Here is a 27,597-nt window from a genome sequence, read left to right on the forward strand (position 1 = left end):
CAAAAAAACTCGCTTGTTGGGAAGAAACAGAATTTGGTTCCCTTTCCTGGTTGAAACCATCCATGGATGGATATAGTCCTAATTGTACTCATAAATAATAAAATGCAGCCAAAACACGCCATGGACAAATACAATTCTAATAGTACTCATAAATAATAAAATGCAGAGAAATTTAGAAACATGGATTAACAGATTTCATGGAAAATATCTAACCATCGCCAGATCATTACAACAGACGATGACAAGTCATTGAAATTTGGGGCAAACACCTTTTCCAAATGAATCTGCAAAGATACCATGGGTACACATTCGTCAAATGAAACTGCAAAGATCAACACACAAAAATAAAGTAATTTCCGTAAAAGTTTCCTAAAATAATAAATTCAAACAATAGTTGTGTTGTCATAAAAAACCTTCATATGACCCAAATATTTACATGTTTTGCATGACGTTGGGTAACAATTTGGTCACAAGTTTCTCACTTCCTTTACATCGTTCAGATCTACAACACTTCTCCTGACTAAACTGAAAGGGCAGTAAAAGATACAAAAAAAACAAAATCAAATTGAAACACTACAGGTCCTCTTGTAACCCAAGTTTAAAATTGAAATAGTTATATGGGTAAATGAGTGTAATAAAAATCTGAAAAAGGAGAAATCGAAGTCACTACACAACGCATTTAACGGAAGTGTACCAAATTTTCCATTAAAAAAGTGGAGACTTCATTTCAAACCAAACTACTAGTTAAAACAACTCACTGTAGCAATCTACTCTCAACAACAACAGATTTACCACGTCTTTCAATGCAGTACTAATCCTTTGTTATAGCTTTTCAATGAAACAGGCATTTTATACAATCTTTAACCATTTGCAAAACATTTGAACTTCTGCAAGCAAAACCTTTGTGACAAAAAAGTCGAATGAGACTTTAGAAAAAACAAACCATAAGCCTGTTCAGTAATCCTAACAAAGGTATTTGATCCTCCATGGTGAATCATTTTCTGATGCCGAAGAATAGAGTGCAATAACACTTTCTTCAGTAGAGTGGACTAGGGAGTTTGAAAAGGTAGTTATGATAAGGTTTTTGATCTAATGGTGGCAAACAATTCAATCGTCTAACATCAGATCAGATAGATCATATGAAGACAATGAAGACTCTATGGGAATTCTTCCCAAATGGAATGCCTTACGACATAAATATATAGATAGATAACTTTAAAAAAAAAAATTGAAAATATTGATTTTTTATGTGTTTATTATTTAAATTCAAATATGAAATTTGAAATATAATGGTTGTGAATATGCATCATTATTATATTGTGGAAATGGATATCTATATATATACTTCATGTTGGTAGATTTAAAATTCATGTTGTTTATGAACTTGACGGACTAGTTTCTTGAAATTTGATTAGCACATAATTGTTAAGAGAATAGCATATTTAGAGATAAACCTTTTCTTTGATTGAAAGTTTATTGTATTTAAGCTTAAAGGATACGGTATGAGCTTAATGAAAAGTTGATTTGAGTTCTTATTTTACAATAATACGAGCTTGTGATATTTTTTAGGGAGAAATTGAAGAAGGCTGAGATCACATTTTTGATGAACTGGAATTATTGCATGATTAGAAACCTAAGATGATTGTTCTGTGTGTGGAATGGAAGAGATTGTTTGATTTAGGACTTTTTGTTGAGATGTTGCTAGTTGTATGAGTAGTTATCAGTCCCGCAAAAAGTTGTGATATTTTGAGAGGGTATTAATTCTTCTTAAAAAAATGAGAGAAATAGAAATGGAAATGAAGCTTAGCTCTAGGCAAGAAATGCCATTCTGAGAGTGTAAAACTTAAGTAAAATAAACAAGATTACTCATAGTTTGAGAAATGTAAGGTTTTCATAGCTTTGCTTAAGGTTTTCTTATATGTATTAATGTTAATAAATAAGGCAAGAAACAAAATATAGTTATTGAATATAAATCATGAGTAATTGGGAAATGGGTGTTGATATAATGTTATAGATAACCTATTTTACGAGATGTCTTGGATTGGAAGATTGCAAATTGATATGTTGCAATGAAATTTGTCTAAACCAAGATTGAATTTGTTCTTAAGTAATGAAAGTAAATAACATAAATGGTGTGGATTCCAAGGAAAAGTCAGTGGTACAAAGTAAGGGTATTTTCCTCTTTACCCTCATAAGTTAAAATAATTGTGTTTTGATCTTCAAATTGTTTTCATTCTTAAGATTAAAAATCTATTAAAAATAATAATTGGTTAATAATATTTTTGATTGCATACATGTCTTGTGAAATGAAAAGCGTAAACTTAGAGTAGTTCATTACTTATATGACATCATGTTTTGGTAACTATTGACATGCAATTATATATGTATTATTTTCTACCTCTTGTCATGCAAATTTGATTATATGATTTGATGGACCATCAATGTTGTGATAAAACTAATTTGGGAGTTATTAATAACTTGGCAAGATTAATACTATAGAACCAAAAGGATGACACATGAAGGACTAATGCAGACTATGAAAAGAAAAACATGCGGAATGTCAAGTTATTATAGATAACTTAAAGATATGCAATATCAACTACATAAAATATGGTATTATAAATTGTATGGCTAGTTTTGATATAGAAATATTTGGCATTTTATATATTGAAACATATCTAATATAATATGGATATATTAGCGATTTGATTAAGAATGATATGTTTTAGCTTTCATGGAAATGCTTCCAGTTTAACAAAACATTGACTTATGAATTGGCATGAGAAAAATATATCAACTACTTATGCATAAGATTAGCATATTATTGATAAGAGAATAAAAAAAAAAGAGAACCAAGGTTCTAATAACCATAGGAAAACTTCAGGCCAAGTTTATCCCAAGATGGGGAGTATGTAGTGTCCCTTTTGGGTTAGTTAGTTTTGGTGACACATAGAGAGGGTGATTTTGTGGAGAATAACCAAGTGTATATCATATCTATCCCTATCAATGACATAATTTTTGCACACTTCAAATACCATGTGAGTTCAATTAATTCCAAATGGGTTGTGTTTCAAGCTATTGGATTCTACAATACTAATTCATACATTAGTTAATGTTAGAAATCACTTAATTAATGGCATTATGTATACCGAAAATAAAAGTTGTCATTCCATATTCAAGATGGGATTCACCCTCTATAATCATATGGAGGATTAAAGTCTCTCTCCACATCGATATCCTTCCAACATGTTTTTAGAGAACATAATTATGAGGTTGAATTTTTATCTAAGCGTGCTTTGCTTCTGTTGCCAGGGCAGATGCACTTTGAACTCTTTTTGGAGGGGTTGTCTAAAGTCATGGTTTTTTCGTGATTTAGTAAGACTTCCTTTTGTCTTTGTTTTTATAGGTACCTGCATGCAGCTGTCTCTCTGTTGGGTTTATCCATTTTTCTTTTTTGAAACTCTCTCTATTCTTGGATCCAAATGGAAATTCGAAGTGCAAAGTTCCTTTGATATCAAATGAATATTGTCTTAGAAGTTTCAAGGAGGTCTTTTTTTCTATGATATCTATGTAGCAACACTAACAAATATACTGTAAGATATTTATATATCAATTTGTTTAGATGCAGTGGTGGATGAGATCGTTTTGTAGAAGAGGTGGTGATCATGTGTTTCATGCGCAAGAGATATGATATTGCCCTCATACATCATCTTCATTGATTCAATTTGAGACGACTGTACCAGGACAGTGTCATTTATATGTGCATGAAGACTCGTAGAACTCTATACCATTCAAGTAAGCATTTTGAAGGAGACCATATCCTTAGATCTACCAGTACGTTTCCTACTTCTTTGGATTATCGTTGAATGGATTTTCTGTGGACTTGGAGTAATAGATTTGTTAGTTTCCTTAGTCGGATGTTTCTTACATTGAATTATTCTCTTTAATGAATAAATGATATATGTGGTTGTCGTGAAGCTCCACTTTCATTTTTGCAGTAATTTAAAAGTATTAAAGTTACAATTTGTATGAATGATTAATGTGTTTTTCTTACATTTATTTTCATGGTTGCAACGTAGAGTTATGAAAATCCTCTTTGGCAAACATTCATCATCCATACAAGCCATGATTAATAGCTATTTTGATATATCTATGAGTTTGGTTATAGATTTGAAAAGCGGACACGAAAATGGCTATTCTAGATCATATTTTGAATACTTAAATTAATATTTCAATATAGTTGATCTAATCACCTATAAGATATGTGTTTCCTTGGATTTATTTTTATCTGTCAAGGAATTTATTATTATTGTTTGATCTCACTCTATTGACAGAATGCACCATCTATTTTGTGTCTCTTTGCAGTCAAGAGAATGAAATTGGAAGGATAAAACAAAGAAAAGTTAAAAAGAAAATATATAAGCGATAGTGTACTATAGGCATATATTTTTGGAGAAGGTCAATTCCCTTATGTATGACATCTACCAATTCTCGAACAGGAACTATGATGTATGTAAAACATTTTCTATAATGAAATGTTCTGTTTTTTTCTCCTTGAAAAAAAAAACAAAGGATGGTAGGAAAGTAAACCATAAGAAGAACGGGATAGTTGAGCAGGAGCAAAAGATGGGGAAAACAAAGAAAAGGAAGGAGGAGTAAACCGGGCGAAGAGGGTCGAGAACAAAACTATAGAAACTTTATGACAGACCTAACATAATGTTCTTCCAAGCTTGTAATCAACAACTAAGTGAAACTGTAAACTTGAGATCACAAGCAGTGAATCACTGCTAATCTAAAGGAATGCAACTACTAAGTGCAAACAACTAGATAAACATTTTCTCTTCGAGTCTAACTTTTCATCATCATCACTTTTAAATGATATAGTGATATATATTTTAGCCAGAACTTTGTTGTTAATCATTGATTGAGTGCATTAAATAGTTAACTCACATTAGATTGCAAGATCCTACTACATGCATAACTCTAGTAAAGTCATAACGGTGATGCACGCATAGGAATATAAATGATCAACAAATTGATTGTTATGGATTAAGGCAATAACCATTAGGTGGTAGCCCATTAAATTAGCTTTCCTAATGGTGTTTATGAATCTACATAGTGAATTCAACTGTAACTAACCATTAAGTTTGATTGGTATTTTCAGGCCAGGGTAACTCCTCATTTGAACGAGAGAAAACACTGATTGATATTTTATTCATTAGCTAGCACTTTATTTATACAAATACAAAACGGATCAGTTCATCTTCTAGATGATTGTCCGACTTCACCTCATCCGTTTCGGATTAGGTGTCAACATTCCCCCCCTTAATCTGAAGGGATGTTGGTGAGTCCAAGCATCATTCTGAATCTTTCAAGCTTTTCTCTTCCAAGTGCTTTGGTGAAGATGTCTGCAAATTGCTCGTTTGTGGAACAATGACGGAGATGGATTGTTTTGGCCTCAACATGATGTCGGATCAGATGATATTTAGTATTGATGTGCTTAGTACGATCATGGAACTTTGGGTTCTTGGCCAACTTTATTGCAGATGTGTTATCAATCATGAGTGGAGTTGATTGTATTTGTTTTACCTGCAAATCTTCAAGAATTTTCCTGAGCCACACAATTTCTTTCGTTGCTTCAGCTGCTGCCACGTATTCTGCTTCTGTTGTGGAATCTGCTGGTACTGATTGTTTGCGTGATCTCCAGGAGACAGCTCCTGATCCAAGACTCATAGCATATCCTGAAGTAGATACCCCAGTTTCTTTGTCTCCATCGAAGTCTGAATCAGAGTATCCAATCAAGTTGAAGTCGTCCACCTGTGTATACTTGATTCCAAGGTCTTGAGTTCCCTTCAAGTACCTTAGAACTCTTTTTGCAGCAGACCAATGTCCCTCACAAGGCCTTTGCATAAACCTGGAGAGGATTCCAACAGCAAATGAAATGTCTGGTCTGGTAGTAGTGAGGTAGATGAGACTTCCTACAAGCTGTCTATACTTTGTTGCATCCTCAAATTCCTTTCCTTCAGTAGATGTGAGCTTCAAGTTTTGTTCCATTGGAGTAGAAAGGGGATTGCACTCTGTCATGCCAAATCTGTATAACAAATCTCCAATGTATTTCTTTTGAGAAAGAAATATGGACTTTGGATGTTGGGTTACTTCAATGCCAAGATAGTAATGAACATAGCCCAAATCAGTCATTTCAAAAAAATTTCCTAATTCTTTCTTTATGGATGCAATGTAGCTTTCATTGTTCCCTGTCATTAAAAGATCATCTACATATACCACAAGATATACAACTGTTTTGCCAACTTTCTTGACAAATAAAGTTGCATCATCAAGATCAAAATGATTGAAGTTGAGTTTCAGAAGATGCTCAGTTAGTTTTTCATACCAGGCTCGAGGTGCTTGTTTGAGGCCATACAAGGACTTCACAAGTTTTCATACTTTGTGTTCATGTCCTTTCACAGCAAATCCTTCAGGCTGGGACATAAAAACATTCTCTTTTAGATCTCCATTCAAGAATGCAGTTTTTACATCCATTTGATGGACTTTCCAACCGTTCTGAGCAGCTAGTGCAAAAAGTGTCCGGATGGTGGCCCATTTTGCTGTGGGAGCAAAAGTTTCCTCATAATCGACCCCTTCCTTCTGTGCAAAACCTTTTGCCACAAGCCTAGCTTTGTGCTTGTCAAGTGAGCCATCACCTTTGTACTTTTTCTTGTAGACCCACTTGCAGCCAATTGGTTTGGTTCCAAATGGAGGATCAACCAGCTTCCAAGTGCCATTCTTTATGAGGGCATCATACTCCTTCTGCATTGCTTCTTTCCATTCATCATGAGAAGTAGCTTCTTTGAAGGAAGTTGGTTCAAAATCTGTAGACAAGTTCAATTCAAAATCATAAGTAACATCCATATCAACAGGTGAATTAGAGTTATCTACATCACATCCATCTTGTCGGTTTGAATTTCTGGTTCCTGTTTTTCCAATTTCATCAGGATGAATACTTTCAAGTGTCTTTGTCAGCCACTTTGGGGGACCTTTCTGAGATGGTCCAGGCTGTTCTGTTGATTGAGTTGGGTCTGAATCAAGATTGAGTCTCCCAATTCTATCAATTACATCACTTAAAGCATCATCCGTTGTTGGAGTGTCATGCAGGGGAGGTTGTTCTTCAGAAGAAGATTCCCCATGTTGATCTAGTATAGGAATCCCCCCTTCAAGATGTGGAATCTAATTATCAAACTCTTGAAATGATTTCGGTTTTGTGAATCTATCCAAGCGATCAAGTTGCCGCTCAACAACGCTGTCAGATTTGGATGATTCAAGAAAAATGACATCTCTAGATAAAAAAAACTTCTTATTTACTTCATCATAAAGGCGGTATGCTTTAGATGTCTTTGAATACCCCAGGAAGATACACTTACGACTTCTAGCACCAAGTTTGTTTCTATGTACCTTTGGTATTAAAGCATAACAGGTGGAACCAAATATCCTGAGATGTTTTACCGAAGGAACATGTCCATACCACAATTCATAAGGAGTCTTGTTTATTATAGTACTAGATGGACATCTATTCTTTATATATGCAGCACATAGAACAGCATCAGCCCAAAACATTGTCTTTACATTTTTGAAGAAAAGCATGGATCGTACCATATTCAAAATTGTTCTGTTCATTCTTTCAGCTACACCATTCTGTTGAGGATTATAAGGCACAGGTGTTTGATGTTTAATCCCATGTTGGCGAAGATAGTGTTCAAATTCATTTGATGTATATTCTTTTCCATTATCAGTGCGAATAGACCCAATATGAGATTGTGCATCATTTTCAATCCATTTATGAAATTTCTTGAATGTTTGAAAAGCATCAGATTTGTTCTTCAATAAGTAAACCCAACACATTCTGGTGTAATCATCAATAAATGTCATGATATATTTATTTCCATTTGCAGAAGGAACAGGCATTGGACCACATAAATCTGAATGAATAAGTTCAAGCTTCCTATGTGCTCTTGAATGTGAATCATGAAAAGACTGTTTGCTATGCTTTCCTAGAATGCAAGCATCACATTGTTTATGTTTTCTAGGAATTGTAGGCAAACCAGCAACACCATTTTTCTTCAACAAGCGGAGACTATCATAGTTTAAATGTCCAAATCTAGCATGCCATAATAGACTTGATGGAAGTGCATCTTCTTCATGATGAGAAATATATGAGAAATGTTGTGCATGAGCAGAGGTTCCTTGCAGTTTAAGGAGTCTTTCTTCTTCTATACCCCTCATGACAAGTGAGTGGTCAGATGCCTTTCTTACCTCAAGCTTGCCATCAAACATGTGAATGGAGTGACCTTGCTGGCGGATGTGGACCAAGGACAACAAGTTTCTCTTCAGCTGTGGGAGATATAGAACATGATCCAGAAGAAAGTCTGGAAGACCAGGCAGTTTAAGCCTGATTGTGCCAAGCCCTGATGGCTTGATTTTTGACTGATCTGCAAAGTATACTGCTCCATCAACATTGTCAGTGAAATCTTCAAAGAAATATTTCCTATGAGTCATATGACAGGTTGCTCCTGAATCAAGCAACCAGTCATTTTTCGAAGAAGTAAGTGAAGCATTAAACAAATCTTCATTTACTCCAATGTTACATTGTGCCTCAATATAGTGAGTGGATTCAGGTGCTTTACCTTTGTCTGTGTCATCAATTTTACCTTTCTGCTGGTTTCTTCTCTGCTCAACTTTGTCCCATGGTAGCTTGCATGTAGAAGCATCATGTGATCCATTTTGTTTGCAGCGAATGCAATGCAGATCTGCCTTTTCTGCTTGAGGATGTCTGCCCCCCCTGCCTCTGAAATATCTTCCTCTTCCCCTTCGTCCACCTCTTCCTCTTGCAGAATCTTGAGCAGGATGCTTTTCTTTGTGAGCAAGGCAAACAATCTCTTCAGAAGATTCAGGGACTGTTTTCTTTCCAAAGGCTTTCTCTCTTTCAACAAACTTTTTCACAAGAGAGTCAAAGGTTATATCTTTAAGGTTTCCATTTGCTTGTAAAGACTCAAGATAATTAGAGTAGGTAGGATAGAGTGCTTTGAGAAAGGTAATAAGAGAGATGTCCAGCTCAACCTTAGTGGATTTTATATCATGCATTATAGACTTTATTTCAGATGCAAGAGCAAGAGGATCATTATTTTTCAGTTCAAGAGTGAAGAGTTTAATCATGAGCTGAACAACTTCAAGTGCAGAATGTGTATCATAGAGTTCTTTAAGCTTTTGTAAAGCTTCAAAGGCAGTGGAATAGCATGAAATATGACGACTTACTTCCTCATTTACAGATGCTGCGATCAATGCAAAGGCTTTGTTGTTCTTGTTTTCCCAAATGGCGAGTTCTTTGTCTGATGTGGGCTGCACAGGGTCTTTGTCTTCTTCACCAACACACACTCCTTTCCACAGCTCATTGTAGATAAGGGTGTGTTTTACCATCCGGGACCATTCAGAATAGTTCTCCTTGCCAGTGAGAACTATTCCGACCATAGAAATGATTGAATGCATAATATCTCTGCCAAAAACTTCTGTAAACAAAATCCTTCTGAAAAAAATATCTCTGCCAAAAACTTCTGTAAACAAAATCCTTATATCATAGCCTTATGCATTTTATTTTTCTTCCTATGTTTGCAATATTACTATGTTTGAATGCATTCACTTCAAAACACATAAAGGATATATTACTTCAATATATATTACTTCAATATATATTAAGCAATACTAAAGCATTCTGGAAACATAGAAGCAATGCTCTCATATAAACTTCTCATAAAACACATTCCCACTATAAAAAACGCATCTCCATATAAACTTCTCATATAAACTTCTCTTTTAAAAACTCAGGAAAGCTGATATGGAAGACCAATACCAAGAGGACGCAGTCTCCAGCTCACTGGAATGATCTCGTGACAGAGAATTCCTCACCGATGACGGAAACCTTGTCATGGAACGCAGCCACTATTACATAAACGAGATCATTACATAAAAGCAGTTACCATTACAGAAAACGCTCTTCATAAGACCGCAGCCACCAATGTATATTGAGTAAAAAGAAACGCAGCCACTATTACATAAACGCATTTACCATTACAGAAAACGCAGTCTTCATAAGACCGCAGCCACCATTAATAATGTATATTAAGTAAAAAAAATGAACGCAGCACCAATTCCTATACCATGTCAGGCCAGGGTAACTCCTCATTTGAACGAGAGAAAACACTGATTGATATTTTATTCATTAGCTAGCACTTTATTTATACAAATACAAAACGGATCAGGTATGATGTTCAATTGTAATGCATAATTAACTTGCAGTTAAGGAATTTATTATCGAGAGTCACAATTCATTCAACACTCATACTAACTGATGGATCCATTAAGGTAGTGAATTAAAATATTCATGATCCTCGTGGAAAATGTCAAGTACAATATGTTGCTTCATTCTACAATTAATTTGCAACACCTCTTATCTGTGTTTAATTGTTGAGTTCATTATGGTATTAAATTGTATATTATGATAAGCAACAGTTCGAGGTATTCGTTACAAATAGTTCGATTTGATTAAGGCATAATCATAAGTCAAGTCATACAATTGTTAGTCCAAGTCTCCAAGATTCCACAAGGAAGTGGAAGATTCCACAAGGAAGTAGTTGTTCGCTTATTTCCTAGTTATGAAATTTTTTGTTGACAACAATGGATGATATAAATAGAGATACCACAGGCTCTCGACCAAACTGCCAATGGAGAATCACTATTGTTGCATTTATCCCAATCATTTTACTCATAGAAAAAACAAGTTTGACAATGAAAAAGAAGATCTGGATGTTATGGCAACCTTGGTTATGAGAATGTTCTTCCAAACTTGTAATGAACAAGTAAGTGAAATTATACACTTGAGATCACAAGCAATGAATCACTACTGATCTAAAGGGCTGCAACTACTAAGTGCAAACAACTCGGCTCTAGGTGTTTTGGAAAAATTACCTGGTCCGGACAAGGAAGCTAAGAAAGCTGACAATTCCTCTAGCGATGACGAGGTGCAACCAACCAAAATTTCTTTGATGCCAATAAACACTACAAAAAAACTAGCAACAAATTATTAAACCCGCAAAAACATTAAAAAATTGTTGAAAAAAATCAATTTACATACTGGATCATTTCCTCCACCAAACCGACGGTCTCAACTACAATAACAACAATGCTCGACTCGGCTGAACTAAAATAACAACAATGCTCGGCTCAACTCAACTACAATAACAAATTAACATGGCAGAGAATTTCACAACAACGTAAGGGTCGTCATATATATATAAGTTTTTTATTGTTCGTTCGAACTATTTTTTTTTGCCGATTTTTTCAAGTCCGCAAAAAAATCCATTTAACGATTGGCATTAATCTAAACGTCCAATAGTTCACTCGAATAAATTTATAAAATTCGGTCGAAGAAAATATTTGTTCGATCAAAAAATTGAGATTGTAAATTTTTCAGAGACATTTCTTACCAAAGTGTAACCCAACCTGATCTTACTCAACAATATGTATGTCATAAACTCAATTGGAGATTGAAGAGAGTTCGATCAGATGAGTAGCAAGGGATGACTCAAGATGTGCTTTGCGCTTCACCATGTGGTTGTGATCAGTAACTTTGAAAAAGTTAAAGAAACTTTAATGTTATAACGTGGTTGTAATCAGTAACTTTGAAAGAGTTAAATAAACTTTAATGTTATAACATTAGTAAGTTTGACATGGTTAAAGAAAGTCTAATATTATTATGTTTGTATCTCAAAAGTTGAATTCACTAAAACAGAGTTTCGAGTTATAGGCCAAACTATACTTCATATGAGAATGATAATGTTTAAAAGAGTGTTTTTCTTTTTAGGTTAATGATTAGAAAGGATGTCTACGGTAAAGATGAAAATTTCCTAAAATAATGCTTAAAAGAGTTTTTTCATTTTAGGTTAATGATTAAAAAGGATGTCTATGGTACAGATGAAAATTTCCTAAAATATTCTTCAGCCTTAAAATTTAGGTGGAGAAAGGATCTTTCCTTTATAGCATACCAATATTTTACAGTGTGCTTGTTATTCAATTATGTTTTCATATTTATACATTGTAGAGGAACAAGAAATGGCAAGAAATAGTTATTGCTAAAAATGCAACACTCGAATTTTAAGAGATATTGTTTTGGTGAAACCCAGTAGTTGTTACAATTCATGATACTGACAAGCGATGGTCAATTCAAAAATATATGATAGTACTAAAAAAATTTCCCAACAACCGTAGAATTTTAGAAAATGACAAAATAGATGCCAAAGTATTAAAAAATAGAAGGCATACTTTTGAAAAATGACAACACGATGGCATAGTATTAAAAATATAAGGGATAGTGTCTCCATATTGGCAGAGTTATTCAAAATTGATATTTGGCTTGACTGGCATCTTACTCTATAAAACACATTGACTCATAAACAAAATATAATAAAAAGCCGTGGAAAAACATTGTAACGAATGTAATACTCCTAGCTTATTTAATTAGAACCTATATGTACATAGTCATATGTTGAACCATCAAATAGCTATCATCTTGAATTTTTTATCTTTCACCAACATTATTGTGTGACATCCTTACTAATGATAGCTAAGGAATAGATTTATTTCATGTACTAATGAGTGGATTAGTCATGGTGGCTTGGTTGTTGTACAATGAATGAAGAAGAGATGCTTTAGTCTTAGTTTTGTTGTCTTTCATTTCAAAAAGATATTGCCCCCAACATCGGTGGAAGGTGTCGGTGGTTGAGGTTCACCTACAGTTCCTTTCCATGGTAGTAGTTGAAATGGATTTTTGTCTTCTTTGACTGGGTTCATAAGAATTAACGAATGGATTTTTGTGTATTTTGTTAATCTCCAATTCTATTTCTTTGTATTGGGTTTTACATAGTTACTTAAGTTATTGTCTAATTGACTGTGTTTTTGCATTGTAAATCACGAAAATTTTGGTAATATTTTGATAAAATCTGAGAGGTACTTTTGTAAATCTAGGTTACAGTGGTCAAAGTTGACTGCGTTTTTGCATTGTAAATCATGGAAATTTCGGTAATATTTTGATAAAATCCAAGAGGGACTTTTGTAAATCTAGGTTACAGTGGTCAAAGTTAACTGCTTTTTTGCATTGTAAATAACAGAAATTTCAGTAATATTTTGATAAAATCCAAGAGGCACTTTTGTAAATCTACGATATAGTGGTCAAAGTTCAATATTTTAGAGGCCCTCCCAATGTCAATAGTTGAAATGTCTCTTCGTATTTTCCCATGCCTTCATACGAAATCAACGAAAGATTTTGGAGGCCCTTCCAATGTCAATAGTTGAAATGGCTCTTTGTCTTTTCCCTTGTGTTCATACTGTTAGCACTCCAGGAAACTCTCCTAGGTTGTAGCTCGGAGATACCTAGCAACATATAAATATTCAATATCATTCTCTGAACTATTGGAATGGATTGGGGTTTGGATCAAGTCAGATGGTTGTTCATCTCTGTTTTCACTCAAGACATGCATGAACATCGTCAGCTTGGCGAGGCTTTCGACCGCTAATGCTCAATAGTTTATAGATTTAGTGAATAAATGGAGAATACTGACCATACCAACAGATATGTACATAAACACATATGAATGGATAGCTATAGAAAGTAAATGAAGCTTGCAAATATAATTTATCAACACAGAGATAAGATGATAGTTATCTGGCATTGGATTCAGAAGAAAACGTGAATAACCTATTCAAGTGCAAGCTTAGAATAGAGGAGAAAATGGGAATTGAACATGTAACAAAAAAAGAAGCTTGTATTACTGGAATTAATATGAGATGTTGGGACGAACAGAGTATCCACAGTCTTCAAAAGTTGAAACCTTGATAGTTCGAACTTTCAACCATTTATAGGCTTTTTACAATGCTCTTGAACCCTCTGAGGCTTGAGATGTCATAATCTATCCCCTCTGTTTTCTTAACTACTTGATGCCAAAAACAAACATGAGCTCAGAGGTCTCTTTTTCTAACAACATAGTAACCAAATTCTGGTAATTTTCCTGCGCTGTTAGGTGGCTCGCTCATGCCAGCAACGTTCCATGACCATTTCTATTGGTTCGGCTGCATTGTGCTATTGTTTTTCCCCTTTTAGCCATATATTTGTTATTTCAGTTCAAATGTCTGACTTTAAAAAATGTTGACAGATCCAACAAATTTCCTCCCCAGGTGACTGATGAGAAGTGGGATACGAGGTCGTTGGATCGATATGATCAATGGATAGGATCATATCACAGAGATAGAGGAATTGATATCGCATCGGCGGATATGAAAGCGAAAGGTGGTATTTTAGGGAAGATCACATGAGGGAAGTGGTAATTCGGATTGGCACCCAATTCCACTCATCAAGTGACATGTAGTAGCAAGGAGGAGAAAGGAAACCGCATTATCAGGCGTGTATCCATCTTGCTTGTTGCTCACTCAAAATCAGTGTGAACCATCGGATATGATGGAGGAAGCTCGACAGTTGAGGATCATCATGCAAGTTGATTTGATCGGATACGTGTCAACTGTCGGATCGAGTTCAGATCAACGATCAAGATCTGATCATTAATCACATAGGTGAAGGGTTGGTGGACAATGAGATGGAATTGTGATATTTCGATGGGCAAATTAAGTGATGCGTGACAGCCATTAGATTGGCGAATGAAATGGACGGCAGAGATCGATCTGACCATAGGTCAGAGAATGGAGAGCATAGCAGAAAAGAGATGAATCGAGGGTACACCTGTCGATATTTATGAGCACAGGTGTGTAATTTTTTAGGCCAAAGCAGAGCAAGAGGAGACATGGACCATCGGAGCTAAAACAGGGGACATTTCCATAAAAATAGTAGCGCTGCACCTCAGGGCTAACACTGGCTCCTTCTGGGGATGAAAGCCTCCTTGTGAGGTTTCAAGAACTGCAGATTACTACCTTTCCAGCAACAACCAAAACAAACTTATCTCGTAGTGTTCCATTGGGCATGGAGTCTATTTGCATAAAAACAAAAACTGAAAAAACCTATTACAATATTAAGGCCTTAAAGCCTCATATGAAGTAAAGTTTCAATAATCGCCCATTGACTAGGCCATCAAAAACACCTTCCCCCTCCAAATTGTGCAAAATTAACGTATTGTTCATCTGAACTTGAGCAATGAAAAATGGTCCCATCCATAAGGCATCAAATTTACCATGGTTACCCTTCTTTTCCTTCAATGCATCTCATTTGAGAACCCAGTCACCAACCTGAAAATTATCCATTTTTTCCTTTCTATCAAAGGTTTCTTTGATCTTCTTCTGATGAATACTTGACTTCTCAACCAGTGGTTCTCTGATCTACTGTAATTCAACCAAGTTAATCATTCTCCTCGCCATGTCGTTCTCTTCATCATGTTCTTCTTACAAGAATTTGGCCACAGGGAGAATCAGCTGGATAGGAAAAATAGCATCAACACCATAAACCAGCTTAAATGGAGAATTTCCTATGGACTTCTTGTTGGTAACTCCGTCAGCCCATAGTGAAAACTTCAGCTTGGAATCCCAGTTCCTTTTGTTGTCCTCCAACAGTTTTTTTATTATCCTTACAAGACTCTTGTTAGATGATTTTGCCAGGCCATTGCCTTGAGGATAATATGAGGTAGAATGCACCAATTGAATTCCCATGGACTCACACATGTCCACCAATTCTTCTACCTTGAAAGTTGTCGCATTATCAGTGACTAGTTTGGTTGGGCAACCAAATCTAGTGAAAATATTCTCATTCAAGAACTTTATGATAACCTGATGATTAGCATTTTTAGTGGGTATAGCCTCAATCCATTTGGTGAAATAATCAGTGACTACCAAGATCCAGTTGTGATGGCCATTGGAATGTGGATTGATCTCACCTATGAAGTCCAAGCCCCACTGCTGGAAGGGACCATTGGCATGTACTGGCTTCAAGGGCAGAGATTTTAGTTGTTGTCTCCCAGCAAACCTTTAACATTTGTCACAAGACTTCACAAAGGAAATAAAATCGGAAAACAAAGTAGGCCAATAATACTCAGCTCTCAGGATCTTATGGACTATGGTTTTCCAATAACGATGCCCTCCACGGAAGCTAGAATGGAACTGGTGCATGACTTCCACAGATTGTCCTTTGTCTAGACATCTCAAGAGGATCCCTAATGGGTCTTTCCAATAAAGCAAGTTTTTATTAATGTAGTATTTGGCTGATCTGAGCTTAATGGCCCAGTGTTGACTTGAGCTAAGCCCTAGAGGGACTTCTAGCTTCTCCCAAAAATGAACTACACTGGAATACCATTCACAGGTGGCTAGATTTTCAGCCAAAGACTGATTCTTCTCTTGCTCTTATGCTGCTTCCTCTGTCTGCTCACCACCTAAATTTGAACTCATGCAATTGATGTCTAACAAACTAAAATTTTCCTCAGCTGAAAGCTTAGCCAAGCCCTGGCCTTTAACAAGCTTGGTGGGCTTCACCTCTATATTGAACTCTATGAATTTTGCAATCCATTTAGCTCTCTTTCCATCAATATCTGGTTGAGTTAGGACATCTTTTACTAAGGCCGAAGGTACATATGCAACCACTTTGGAATGCAGAATATAAATTCTGAATTCCTTTAAAGATTTTATGAGAGCATAAGCTTGTTTTTCAATAAGGTCATACCTTAGTTCAACATCCCTCAGAGTTTTGCTGAAAAAGGCCACAGGGTGCTCTACACGTTCATCATTTTTCTGCAATAGAACTGCTGCAAGTGTATCATAAGAGGCAAAAGATAAGATATAAAACTCCCTAGTATAATCTCCGCTGATTAGAGTGGGAGCTTCCATGATAGATTATTTGATGGCTTCAAAAGAGCTTCTTGCACCATCTGTCCATGTTATTTCTAATCATTTATTGAGCATGGAAGCGATGTGCTTCACTAGCTCTACAAAGTTTGGAATAAACCTCCTGAAAAAGTTAATCTTACTTAGGAAAGATTGAATGTCCCTTTTTGACCTTGGAATGGACAATGTCTGAATTGCTTGAACTCTTGATGGATCGATCTTCACACCTTCAGCAGAAACAATATGTCCTAGAAGTTTTCCTTGTTCTAGAGAAAATTGTGACTTCTTTGGGTTCACAAAAATTCCAAACAGTCTGCACTTTAGAAACACCTTATTCAAATGTTGCAAATGGTCCTTGTGATTGCTGGAAAATATTGTTATGTCATCAAGGTAAATAAGGACAAACTTGTCCTTCTCTCCCACAAAGGCTATGTCCATGGCCCTCTAAAAAGTAGCCCCATCATTCATTAGCCCAAAAGGCATCTTGGAGTACATGAAAGTGCCCCAAGGAGTAGTGAAGGCGGTCTTTTCCTGATCTTCTAGATGTACAACAATCTGAGTGTAACTTGAAAATCCATCTAAGAAAGACATAACTCTAGCCCATAAAACTTTTTGCAGCAAGTGTTCCATCTTAGCCAAGGGGTAGTTGTCTTTTTTAGAGCATTTGTTCAGATTCCTGAAGTCAACACATAGCCTGATTTCTACATTCTTCTTTCTTGCTACCACAAGGTTAGCTATCCGCTTTGAATACCTTATGGGAATTATGATCTTGGCATCCAACAACTTCTTGATGTCCTTTTCAATCAAAGGCAATAAGAGAGGGCTGATAGGTCTTAATTTCTGCTTAAAATGATGGTGTTCTTCTCCAATGGAATCTTATGCTAGATGATGTTGGTGTCATAGTTCTTAAGATCACCGTACTCCCAAGCAAAAATATCAGCAAATTGTTTGATCAGGGTGCAATTCTTGGAACTTTGGGCAGAAGACAAGTGAGTGGACAGATTTATGTACTTTGGAAGGGCTGGACTCCCTACATTATGTCTATGAACCGCAGACTCATTTTCTTTTTTGGTAGGCTTATAAGGTACATCATTATGATCAAACAACCTCTCTATGGGCACCAATCCTTTGGGTATATGGTTACTAGGCAGCTGAACAATGTTATCCTAACCAATCTCGTCGTTTAGGTTGGACTGGTTGCATTCTTCAATGGTTTTGTTTTCTTGGTCAATGCACATTTCAGAAAATTCATCAATGACTTGTAAAAACCTATTAATTTCATCATCATCTTCAAAAACTTTCTAGTATTTGACATTGTCAGGCATAGATGGTCTATATTTCACCCGAAATTCATAAGTTAATTTAAGAGGCAAAGGAGAAATAAACGTGCTAGCAGACATAGCAAGGGAATCAACAAGTTGGTTCTTCATTCTAGCGATGTAAGAAATGATGAAACTATTAAAAGAACCCATGAGCTTCCATACCTCATCTCTGTATGCTTTTAGCCTTGGATTCTTTGCTTGGAAAGTACTGTTCATCTGCTGAATGATAAGGTCTGCATATCCAAACACCTACATAGCTTTGATGCATATTTCTTTAGTAGCTTTTAAGCCCAATATCAAGGCTTCATACTCTACTATGTTATTTTTGACCTGAAAAGTTAACTTGAAAGGTAAATGAATGCATTCTTGTGTGGGGGACACAAGGACTACACCCGCCCCCACAGCTTCCTTAGAGCAAGCTCCATCAAAGAACATGTCCCAAATTTGTGTGTCTTCTTCCTCTGTGATCTAGCAAACCGGTTTCCTAAGCTACATGGAGGCCAACTGGGATTCTTCAATCTGAAGAATATAGGCTCCAAAATCAGTGTCAACAGCATAGATGGGATGATTAATGGGATTCCTTTCATCACTGATGATATAAGTCAACTGAGCTTCTCTGTATAATCTCCTACTCTCACCTCCAAACACTGGGACAGTAGCATAGGACAAATCATTTTGCAATGTCCCACCTAATCTCTTGATCCAACCCCTAGAAAGAAACATGCCAAACTTGGGGGGTACATCTGCTACCACAATATCCATCATCATGCTCTTCATGGGAAACTGAGACAAGTTGATGGCTAGGTATTTGATTAATCCCAAACATGTCACTTTTATAGAGTCAAAAGAAAATAGGTAATGATAAGATTTGGTAATGTCAAAGACCTAACTCATCCATGACAGCCTTGGGCATCAGATGATGGCTAGCTCCTGTGTCCAGAAGGCAGTTGTGAAGGATTTTGCCATGAATAGTCAAAGAAACATAGAATGATGGGGAGCTGTCATCACAATTTTTAATCATTGGGCCAAGAACAACAGTTGGTTTGTCGTCTTGCATATTTACGAAGTCAGTGGAGGCTTGGATGGATTTAGGCTCAACAGCCTCAAAGATAGATCTTTTGAAGGACTAATTCTTCACTATTTCAATCAGAGGTATAGGTATGCTTAGCTTTTGAATTTCTAATTTAAAACTGAAAGGAGAAGGAGACTTGTCAAGGCCTCTTACCTCGTGAGCTGGAGCTTTGAGGATGATGGGATTAACTGCCAATCGTTTCTACTTTTTATCTTGCTTTATTGCAGGGACAACAACTCTCTGAACATGAGTTTCCTTGGCATTATTCATCTTCGACCTTAGATCATATTTGTGTTTATCATCAATTCGCAAAACACCTCCACCATCCCACTCTTGGTTGATCTGGTCATTGAATAATGACTTTTCATAGGCAGCTGAAGTAAAAAAGGAGGCACTGCCTTTGTCTTCCAGACAATGGATCTCATTATCTTCTGCAAATTGCTCTTCTTCCATGACTACAATCTGGAAAGGGGCCTTCACCCTTTGATCTTTATTGGCATCTTTGCTTCTTTGTAGAATATGCAACTACTCATTAGCTCTTCTATATGGATTTGGATTTCTAGGAGCAAAGGTATTAGGAACTCTTCCTTTCCCAAGTTGCTACTAAACCTTTAATTTGGATATTTCAGAGGCTAATGACTCTATCATCTTGGTCATTTTATCTATCTTGGGATCTGAAGATGATGAAGATTCGCCCTTCTTTCTCCTTCTACCAACATTCCCCTTGAGCTTCTCTATAGCCATGATGTTTGATTCTACTTCCAAGGCTACATCCTGCGTATCAGCCAAGGTAGCACATCGTCTCTCCCTCAATAGTAGACAGAAGTCAAAATCAAAGGCACTGGCATAGATGAGTTTAGCAGAGGTACTGGTGAGTTTTACTTTAGCTGGTATCTTGTTGTTCATGCGGTTAAACCTCTTATTAAAATCAAACAAAAACTCACCATTTTCCCTCTTTAAGTTCCCAAACTCGGTGTGGTAGTAGAGTAGATCCTTCTTTTCCCCCCAATGCTTTAGGAATGCATCATCTAAAGCCTCAATATCTGCTATAAACCTTGGGGTCAGTTCTCTGAACCATTTTCTAGCCTCTCCATCTAGACTTTGGAAAGACTCTCATCCATACATCATCTACACTAATGTCCAGGTTATCAACATAGCTATAGAATGATTCAAGATGCTCCTCAGTTGTAACACCTTCAGTCCTAGTGAACTTAGGCCTATACTTCTAATATTCTCTAGTAGGCATAACATTCAAAGGAGTGGGTGGTACTAGAGGTCCATACCTAGCAGCTATGATTCTTTCCATTTTGATAGGTGCTTGTGGACCTGCCATAGCTGTGGTGGCTATAAGGGTACTGGAAGTCTGAATGATAGAGGGTTGAGGAGTGATTGATAGGACTAAAGTAGTGTGATGGATAGGAGGAGAGGCTTCCTTCGGGCTTAGAACGGAAGGAGAACCTAAAGAATAAGGAGCTATATGAATCTCTGAGATTTTTTCTTCACTACTAGTATTAGATGCTATACTCTCAACATGTATTTGTTCTATTATAGGATTTTATTGCATAGATATAGAATATTGTTTAGAACTACTTGAACCTGATGCTCCTTTCTGCAATGTGTTTCTTTCTTTGATGATTTTTTCAGGGTTAGGTACTAGGTCAGCTTGTGGCTTCTGAGGATTTCTCCGAGTATGCCTCGAAAACTGAGCCATAACTATGAAGTGGAGTCGCAAAGAGGTTCGTCCTCCAGTAGAGTCGTCAGATAGATGACTACAACCCAAATAGTGTCCAGACTTTGTCTATCATCAAAGCTAGATTTGTGTTGTCCCCCAAGGAAGCTGAGCTTCAGTCTCCTCTCCCCAGCGATGGCACCAATTATGTTAGCACTCCAGGAAACTCTCCTACATTGTAGCTTGGAGATGCCTGGCAACATATAAATCTTCAATATTGTTCTCTGAACTATTAGAATGGATTGGGGTTTGGATCAAGCCAGATGACTGTTCATCTCTATTTTCACTCAAGACATGCATGGACACCCTCAGCTTGATAAGGCTTTCGACCACTAATGCTCAATAGTTTATAGATTCAGTGAATAGATGGAGAATCCTGACTGTACCAGCAGATACATACATAAACACATATGAATGGCTAGCTACATAAAGTAGATGAAGCTTATAAATCTAATTTATCAACGCAAAGATAAGATGACAGTTATTTGGCATTAGATACAGAAAAAAACGTGAATAACCTATTCAAGTGCAAGCTTAAAATAGAGGAGAAAATGAGAATTGAACATGTAACAGAAAAAGAAGCTTGTATTACTAGAATGAAGATGAAACGCTGGGAGGAACAGAGTATCCACAGTCTCCAAAAGTTGAACCCTTGATACTTCGAACTTTCAACCATTTATAGGCTTTTTATAATGCTCTTGAACCTTATGAGGCTCGAGATGTCTTAATATATCCCCTTTGTTTTCTTAGCTACTTGATGCCAAAAACAAACATGAGCTCAGAGGTCTCTTTTTCTAACAACATAGTAACCAAATTCTGGTAATTTTGTCGCGCTGTTAGGTGGCTCGCTCGTGCCAGCAACGTTCCATGATCATTTTTGTTGGTTTGGCTGCATTTCCCCTTTCGGCCATATATTACGTTATTTGAGTTCAAATGTCTGACTGTAAAAAACACTAACAGATCCAATAAATTTCCTGCCCGAGTGACTGGTGGGAAGTGGGATACGGGGTCGTTGGATCGATATGATCAATGGACAAGATCATATCACAAAGATAGAGGAATTGATATCGCATCGGCGGATTTGAAACTGAAAGGTGGTATTTCGGGCGAAATCACAAGAGGGAAATGGTAATTCGGATTGGCACCCAATTCCACTCATCAAGTGACATGTAGTAGCAAGGAGGAGAGAGGAAACCGCCTTATCAGTCGGGTATCCATCTCGCTTGTTGTTCACCCGAAATCATTGTGAACCATTGGATATGGTGGAGGAAGAACGATGGTCAAGGATCATTATGCAAGTTGATTTGATTGGATAAGCGACAACCGTCGGATCGAGTTTAGATCAATAGTCAAGATCTAATCGTTAATCGCATAGGTGAAGGGTTAGCAGATAGTGCGATGGAATTGCGATACACCGATGGACAATTTAAGCGATGTGCGATAGCCGTTGGATCGGCGAATGAAATGAACGACGGAGATTGATCTGACCAGAGGTCGGGGAACAGAGAGCGCACCGGAAAAGAGATGAACCGAGGGCGGACCCACCAATATTTATGAGCATGGGTGTCTAATTTGTTAAGTCTGGGTTATGGCCAAAGCGGAGCAAGAGGAGACATGGACCATCGAAGCTAAAACATGGGACATTTCCGTAAAAATAGCAGTGCTGCACCTCAGGGCTAACACATACCAATCAACGACTAGATTTCGTTAATCTCCAATTCTATCTCTGTTTATTGGGTTCTACATAGTTTCGTAAGCAGTAGTCTAACCACACTACTTTTTTTTTTCTCTGTAAGTCATGGAAATTCCGATAATATTTTGATCAAATCCAACAGAGATTTTTGTAAATCTAGGTTACAACGGTGAAAGTTCAAGATTTTGGAGGCCCTCCCAATGGGAGCAATTGAAATGACTCTTCGTCTTCTTCTACTGGGTTCATAAGAATCAACGATTGGATTTCTGTGCATTTCGTTAATCTCCAATTCTATCTAGTGTATTGGGTTCTACATAGTTCCTTAAGCAGTGGTCTAACCACACCCCAAATTCTAGCGAATTTTGACCGTCTAGGCAATTCCTCCACCTTGGACGCCCTTCCTTAACATTTTGGGTCAACTACTTGCCCAATGAGACAAGGACTTCCGCAGCCCTCCTTGTTCCATATTTCAACCGAGCCCTCCTTGTGCCATATTTGGAATACAACGTCAAGGATCCCTACAAAAAAATTCAAAAAAAATCGTAATAGCAATTTTTGAATCATATTTTTGGTAGTGGAAATGGATTCAGCACCATCATAAACCTCTACAACACCTAAAATTTTAAAGTTTGACAGGTATAACTTGGATTTACAAAAATCGTTATTAGATTTTATCAAAATCTTGCCAAAATTCCTATAACTTTGAAAAAAAAATTAATTAAATCACTGCTGTTCAAATGCTGTTCAAATTACCAACAGAATATAATAGACTTTGACAAATGGGTCTGTCCAAGTACTCTAAGTAAAACGCACCACAAACAAACGTAATAAAAATCTAGACGCTCCAACGCTTCCGCAATTGAGGTTACGAGTTTGAATCACTACGCTTCGCTTTTCCTGGCATCGTCTCCGGGCCGAAAGGTTCCGAAACACTGACACCGTCTCCGGGCCCAAGGGTTCCGAAACACTGACATTGAGCTCCCCTGAGCGGCGAAGTGTTCGAATCCTACGGAAACGACGTCTAACAAAGAGAAGCTTGAGGTTACAAGGGTCTACCAGTGCCATTGAATTCGACTGGTGCATATTTTGACAGGTTCCTGGTGTCGATTCCTGACCCCAAACCCTAATGGCAAAGGTCGTGCCTCAAAAATGACAATACAAGGCACACACGCCCATGCGGATGGGCACACTCACTGGCAGCACATTGAACGCCACAACGGTTTTCCGTGCCGATGGTGCTCCTCCGATTACAACTTCGTTGAATGCCACTCCTAACGTGGCAGCACTGTGAATATGAGGCCGTCCATTTTCATAGTTTTCTCAAAGTATATACATTCAGGATTTTTTCTTAAAAAAATCCAAAAACTCTAAATGTAGTTGTATATCAAATCCCTCCATTTCCATAGTTTTCTCAAAGAATATACATTCGGATTTTTCCCCAAAAAAATCCAAAAACTCTAAATGTAGTTATATATCAAATCCTATTTTCGCGGTTAACAGAGTATTTTCTGGTTTCTTAAATTTGGTGAAAACATTTGAGGTGAAATTTTCATTTTGTTATTCAAATTAGTTTTTTGAGTGTGTATATGGATTCAGGGCTCTTGAAAACTCCTAGAACACTTCGATTGCAGGATTACCCATCAAACTTATAATTTCATTAAATTCCGACTAGATTTTAGAGAAATTAGATAAAAAAAACTAACAATAAAAATTTCCAAAAATCACACCAAAAACAACTCCATATCAAATCAGCAGCACCCATCAAACTTATAATTTCATTAAATTCCGGCTAGATTTTAGAGAAATTAGACAAAAAACTAACAATAAAAATTTCCAAAAATCACACTAAAAACAACTCCATATCACATCAGCATTTTCAAATAAAACTTTAAAACTGAAACAAATCGTTCCAACGTCTTCCTGTCCTCCACTCTCTAACGCACAGCTCCCCGCACCTGCCATTCTTCCAACGCGTGAGACTGTCCGGTGGAAGTCCCTCGATGGTTGGTTGTGACTTGAAAGATAAGTTGCAGTTGAAAATGAAATCTGAGTAAAGCTTCCTTGCAATGGAAGTAAGGGATAAAAGAATAGCATCGTCATAACATAAATACTAGAATGAAATGATAAATTTATTGAAATGATAAATTTAATTAATAGAAATTACTTAATTATTATTAAATATATTAAATATTATTTAATAAAATTACAATAATACCAATGTAGTTTACAACAAAAAGTTATATATTTTGATTGAACAAAATTACTTATTAAGTTTGTGATTTCAATAAATTCGACTAATAAAATTCATCTTAAAAATTTCCTAAAAATTACTCAAAATAACTCAAAAACTAAAAACAATAAAAATAACTTAGAAACTAAAAGCCATGTGCTAAAACTATGCCAAATACAAAGTAATCAAGTTACAAGGTAACACCAGAAATTCTGCAAATTCATTTAATGAAGTTCTGCAAATCATTTATAAATGACCAGAAATCTCCAGAAATCTCCCTATCCTATACTCTTATAAACACATTTCGAGATACAAGGTAATCAAGGTATACGATAACACCGGAAGGCTCAGAAAGTCATTTAATGAAGTTCTGCAAATCATTTATAAATGACCAGAAATCTCCCTATCCTATACTCTTATAAACACATTTCGTGAGAAAAGAGAAAGCAGCGGAGAGGCGGCTACCCGTATACTTGGAGGATCGTGAATACGGTTTGCACCAAGGTGAGCAAAAGCGCAATTATTGCCCCCGCCAGAGCTAGAACTTTCCAAGGCGATGAGAAATAGTCGTCAGCAAACTGGGCAAACCACACCTTAAACTTACTTTCGTAGTGCTCCATCACATCATCATTCAGTTTCTTGAAGACGTCTTGCCGTGGCAGGGTGACTCCCCTGCATAGACCATTGAAGAGCTCCGCAGCCTCTGCGTCACTCCCAAGGTAGTTCTTAACAATTTTACTCTTTCGCAGCACAGCCACGTCTTTTCCCGTGTCGATCAAGTTATTCATCAAACACAAGTAACACGAAACGTAATTGTCTCCAGATGGCTTGCATAACTCAAGAGCGATTAAGTTACAGAACAGTACCTCTGTGTGGTCACTGACATTGATGGGAGGAAGATACATCGTGGCTTCCTTCTGATCAAAGTCTATTTTCTTGATGCCTCCATTGCGTGGCTTAAATTTGATGCCAGCGTTACTTAATTCTACTGCAGTAGGGATGCCTCTGTCGTTCTTCCCTGAGTTTTCCTGGCCGTTGTCGTCGATTTGATTTGCACGCTCATCACCATCCTCCGAATGTGGAGACACAATGAGGCGGTACAACAAACCCAGAAGGTGATGAGCTTCTTCATGCAGTGGCTGCGAGGGCCGTACTCTGATATCATGTTTATAATCGAAAGGGTAGAACTTGTTCCCTGGAGTTCTCACCAGCACATCGAAAAGAAAATTGTCAGCTTTATGCACGGAGTTGAGCTCCAATTGGAGTAGCTTTCGGAGAACTATCAAGGGGATTTGATTTTCCAACATCAAAATGTCGCTCAGAATATCGAATCCTGTAAAATCAATCTTTCTTCTATCAAAAATAGGTTCATACTTATCATTATCTTTCTGGCTTAACTTGTTTCCACCTAGAGTCCTCAATATTTCTAGAATGAAGCAACCGTCCAAAGTAAGCATCACAGCCAGACACTCTGGCGTGCAATCGATATTTTCGTCGTAGCTGCACCTGAATTTGTGTTCATCGCGAAAGATTTCATCGATTGCACGAAAGGAGAAGTCCATATTATCTGAGTCAAGGCGGTGTCTATTATTGTACCTTGTCATCATTCTATGGAGGGCTCTCTTTTTGTTATTCTCCATTGCAGAAAGATTTTCTCTGTTGTAATGATATGGACCCAAAGAAACCATTTGGGGGACATATGCTTTCTCCTTCATCTCTTTGAGGAAGTTTGGAACTCTAAATATGAAGACATGGGATTGCAATCTGGGACCAACATAGGATTCGTGTGAAATACGAATAGCCAATGCTTTCTCCTTTATCCATGGTGCTATTTCTCTATCGCCTGCTAATTCTTTCGGTGGCGGCCTCCGGAGAGACGATTCCGATTCAGAATCGCTTGGTTGTAGAAGGGATTCCAAATTAGAATCGCTCCTTCTCTCTTGCTTCTGTGATTTGTTCACATACATCATCGACTTGTGGCTCTGCACAGTGGGTTTCAACAATCCATTCATCTGGATGTAGATCTACTGCTATAGATCCACCTTCATATTCAACTTCAATACTCCCCCTTCGACCAAAACACCTCTTAAGGGTATCCCAAGCCTCCTTGGTTGTCTTGGCTTCTGAAATCAAGGGAAGAATGATGTCAACAACATATTATTTTATGTGTTTCAATGCAAAGGCATCCTTTTACCTTTACACTTCCAGATCTAAAAAAAATTTCAAACATCTCATATAATCGTTTTGACTTTCTTAATCTCTTAACTTTTTCCATTTTTTAATAACTTTTAACCCAAAAAAATATAACTTCTTTTAATTCCCCTTAAAAAAACACTTCTTTTACACCCTACCATTTAAAAAACATGACATTATATCTCCTTTTCCAAATCACGTGGAGCCTATATAAAAAATTACATTAGAAAAAACCTCTTTTAAATAATTTCATAAGCCTTTTTAAAATATCACATGAGAACTTCTTTTTTTAAATCACGAGGCTTTTCAAATCATACGAAGGACAAATTACGTGATCCCTCTTAAAACCTTTTTAAAAAAATATTGACTTTTCACCTTATGCCTTCGATTCCTTTTCACGATGAATGAAACATGGACGAGAATGATTGTCCTTAGTTTAACGAA

At 36.7% G+C, this 27,597-nt stretch overlaps 1 protein-coding gene across 1 annotated transcript; it reads right to left on the reverse strand.

The window, feature by feature from the left end:
* LOC149139823 (putative UPF0481 protein At3g02645) lies at window positions 1-26,927 on the reverse strand. Its single transcript, XM_089450829.1, has 2 exons — window positions 25,426-26,927; window positions 1-284 (listed from the first exon to the last, which is right to left on the reverse strand). Exons 1-2 carry the CDS (start codon window positions 26,925-26,927, stop codon window positions 227-229), a joined length of 1,560 nt encoding a protein of 519 aa, XP_089306955.1. The 3' UTR covers window positions 1-226.
* Window positions 26,928-27,597: the final 670 nt, after the last annotated feature.

The sequence above is a fragment of the Pinus tabuliformis genome, chromosome X, assembly GCF_031772625.1.
Source record: "Pinus tabuliformis cultivar Carrire ecotype Pingquan chromosome X, CPIR1, whole genome shotgun sequence".
In the NCBI taxonomy this organism is placed as follows: domain Eukaryota; kingdom Viridiplantae; phylum Streptophyta; class Pinopsida; order Pinales; family Pinaceae; genus Pinus; species Pinus tabuliformis.

Coding starts and splice junctions, on each gene's coding strand:
- LOC149139823 (XM_089450829.1), bottom strand. CDS start 26,927: ATGTATGTGAACAAATCACAGAAGCAAGAGAGAAGGAGCGATTCTAAT. Junction 285..25,425: donor ACGATCCTCCAAGTATACGG/GTAGCCGCCTCT, acceptor GTATCTTTGCAG/ATTCATTTGGAAAAGGTGTT.